Raw genomic sequence first — 1,918 nt, 5'->3', positions numbered from 1 at the left:
AAAGTTGGCAATCCGGAGAAAAAGGATGGTGAACAAAAGATAAAGTCTGGAAAACAGCCACCACCCCAAACCAGTTCAAGAAAGGAGTTAGGGGCCAGAGAGGTACCAAGAACTTTATTTAACGAAACAAAGTCACACCCATCTTTCATTTTCGTATATCGTCTAGATCTTATCCGTTTCCTTTTTAAAGGTTGTCTGTGTTTCTAGAGGAAGCTAGTAACTCACTTTTTTTTTCTTTCGCCTCCCGTATGGCTTGATATTCTACCCGTGGCCACTGAGACAAACTACACTCGGAGCTAGAGCATGTGTAGAAGAGCGACTCTAGAACACTTCTGCTAGGGGTTGTCACCCGGGATACTAAATGGATTAATACCCAGAGATGGATTATGTTGGCTGTCACCAATATGCCTAAAGATTATAATCCAATTTATGCACATTACAGTCAGTATTAACTTTATCTATTTTAAGGCTCCCAGTAGCCTGGTGCGCCCTTAGAGAGAGGGCAGACCCTGATGCAACCCAGCAGGTTGTCAGCGGGGATGAAGCCTCACGAAGCAAACAACGGGGAAGCTGGTTCCCAAAGGCTCTGCACCGGGCACTCCCAGGTGTCCCGCCTCCACCTGGGCACGGTTCTCAGCCCGGGAACTCCAAGGCGGGAGGCGTTTCCTAGGAAGGAAATGGCATTCTTGTTTCGCGTTCGTTTCTTTCTTTCTTTCTTTCTTTCTTTCTTTCTTTCTTTCTTTCTTTCTTTCTCTTTCTTTCTTTTTTCCCCTTTTTTCTTTCCTTTTCTTTTTTAAGTTTTCAGGGGTAGCGGCAGGAGGGCGGGGTGGACTGCTGCCTCGGAGTAGATAGGGAAAGGGATTTAAGGTTGCTGCAGGCTGTTCAGTCCCAGAAATTGCTATCAGGAGGCTTTTTTTTTTTTTCTTTTTTTCTTTGGTCGCGTGGATTTCTCTCGCTCTGTTTAAGTAAGTTTGTTTGGGTGTGCGTTCTTGCGATTTCAGCACAAACCCACACACACACACACAAATCCATGGTGGAAAGTAAAAAACAAAACAAAACAAAACAAGCCTGCTCCCCCTTTCCCAAACGTGCTCACTACCGCCAAAGACTTGATTTAACAACCCCTTCTCCTGCGGCCGGGGGTGGGGGGGCTCCAGGCAGTGGCCACATTCCAGCAGTTTTAATCCGTTTTTTATTGTAGGGCGAACGGGAGTTTGCACAGGGGCCGGGATGGCTCCCCAGCTGGCCGCTCTCCCAGTGCCAGGCCCCCTCCCTCCATTTCCTCCCCCCTCCCCCCCTCAGGAACCTGTTACTTTAAGCGAGGCGTTCCAGTGTGGCGCTGCGGGCCGCCGGGGTTTCGGGGAGGCGGCCGCTGATTGGCTCTTTCGAGCTCCCCCTGGCTCGGTCGCTCGGCCTCCCCGCGCGCTCCGCCCCGCCCGCACGCCCTCCCTCCGCCCCGAGAGGCTCGAAGCCCGGGTGTCAGGCGCCACGGCGCATGCTCCGGACTCATCCTCTGGCCCCGGAGCTGCTGCTGCTGCTGCTGCTGCTGCTTTTGCTTTTGGGGCTGAGTTTAATAAGCGAGCGAGAGAGCGAGCACGGGGTGGGGTGGGGGCAAAGGCAGAGCATGTCCGCCATCTACCCTCAGCTCCCGGGCGCGCTCTCATTCATAGCAGCCTCTTCATGAATTACAGCTGAAGGGGGCGGGGGAGGGGGGTACCACACAACACCCCGGCAAACCTCCGGGCCCCCAGGCATGGCTAGCTCGGTAAGTACATGCAAAAATAATAATAAAGGCCCCCCCTCCCTCTCCTCCTCCGCCCCGCGCCGCCGCAGCCCAGACAGCGCCAGCGCTCCGCGGTTCCAATTAGAGAAAGGTTGGTTTTGCTCGCGGGGAGCTGCCGCCTCTCCCTCCTCCCCA

General features: G+C 53.8%; 2 protein-coding genes across 9 annotated transcripts in view; one reads left to right on the top strand and one right to left on the bottom strand.

Annotated features, from left to right (window-relative positions):
* Nucleotides 1–1,918, bottom strand: part of LOC116096213 — a 3,891-nt gene that overhangs the window by 1,042 nt on the left and 931 nt on the right. For 3 of the 7 annotated variants that reach the window (XR_004120898.1, XM_031377822.1, XM_031377823.1), the window contains exon 1: nucleotides 1,314–1,695. The exons of 1 other annotated variant lie outside the window; for it this stretch is intronic. Coding sequence is in view for 2 of the 6 variants with exons in the window: in XM_031377822.1 (XP_031233682.1) it covers nucleotides 1,314–1,664 (351 nt within the window). In the remaining 4 variants the exon portion in view is untranslated. 3 more of the 7 variants (XR_004120901.1, XR_004120902.1, XR_004120900.1) reach the window with 3 other exon arrangements.
* The window catches only part of Mllt3 (MLLT3 super elongation complex subunit), a 254,022-nt gene continuing 253,587 nt past the window's right edge, over nucleotides 1,484–1,918 (top strand). Inside the window, exon 1 of one of the 2 annotated variants that reach the window (XM_031377818.1) lies at nucleotides 1,484–1,765. In XM_031377818.1, coding sequence (XP_031233678.1) covers nucleotides 1,754–1,765 — 12 coding nt within the window. In that variant the 5' untranslated portion in view covers nucleotides 1,484–1,753. Of the gene's footprint in view, nucleotides 1,766–1,837; nucleotides 1,875–1,918 lie in introns of those variants that run through there. The other variant, XM_031377820.1, reaches the window with a different exon arrangement.

The sequence above is a fragment of the Mastomys coucha genome, unplaced genomic scaffold (genome assembly GCF_008632895.1).
Source record: "Mastomys coucha isolate ucsf_1 unplaced genomic scaffold, UCSF_Mcou_1 pScaffold18, whole genome shotgun sequence".
Classification (NCBI taxonomy): Eukaryota; Metazoa; Chordata; class Mammalia; order Rodentia; family Muridae; genus Mastomys; species Mastomys coucha.
The sequence above is the reverse complement of the archived record's forward strand: the minus strand, read 5'-3'. Positions and strand labels throughout refer to the sequence as shown.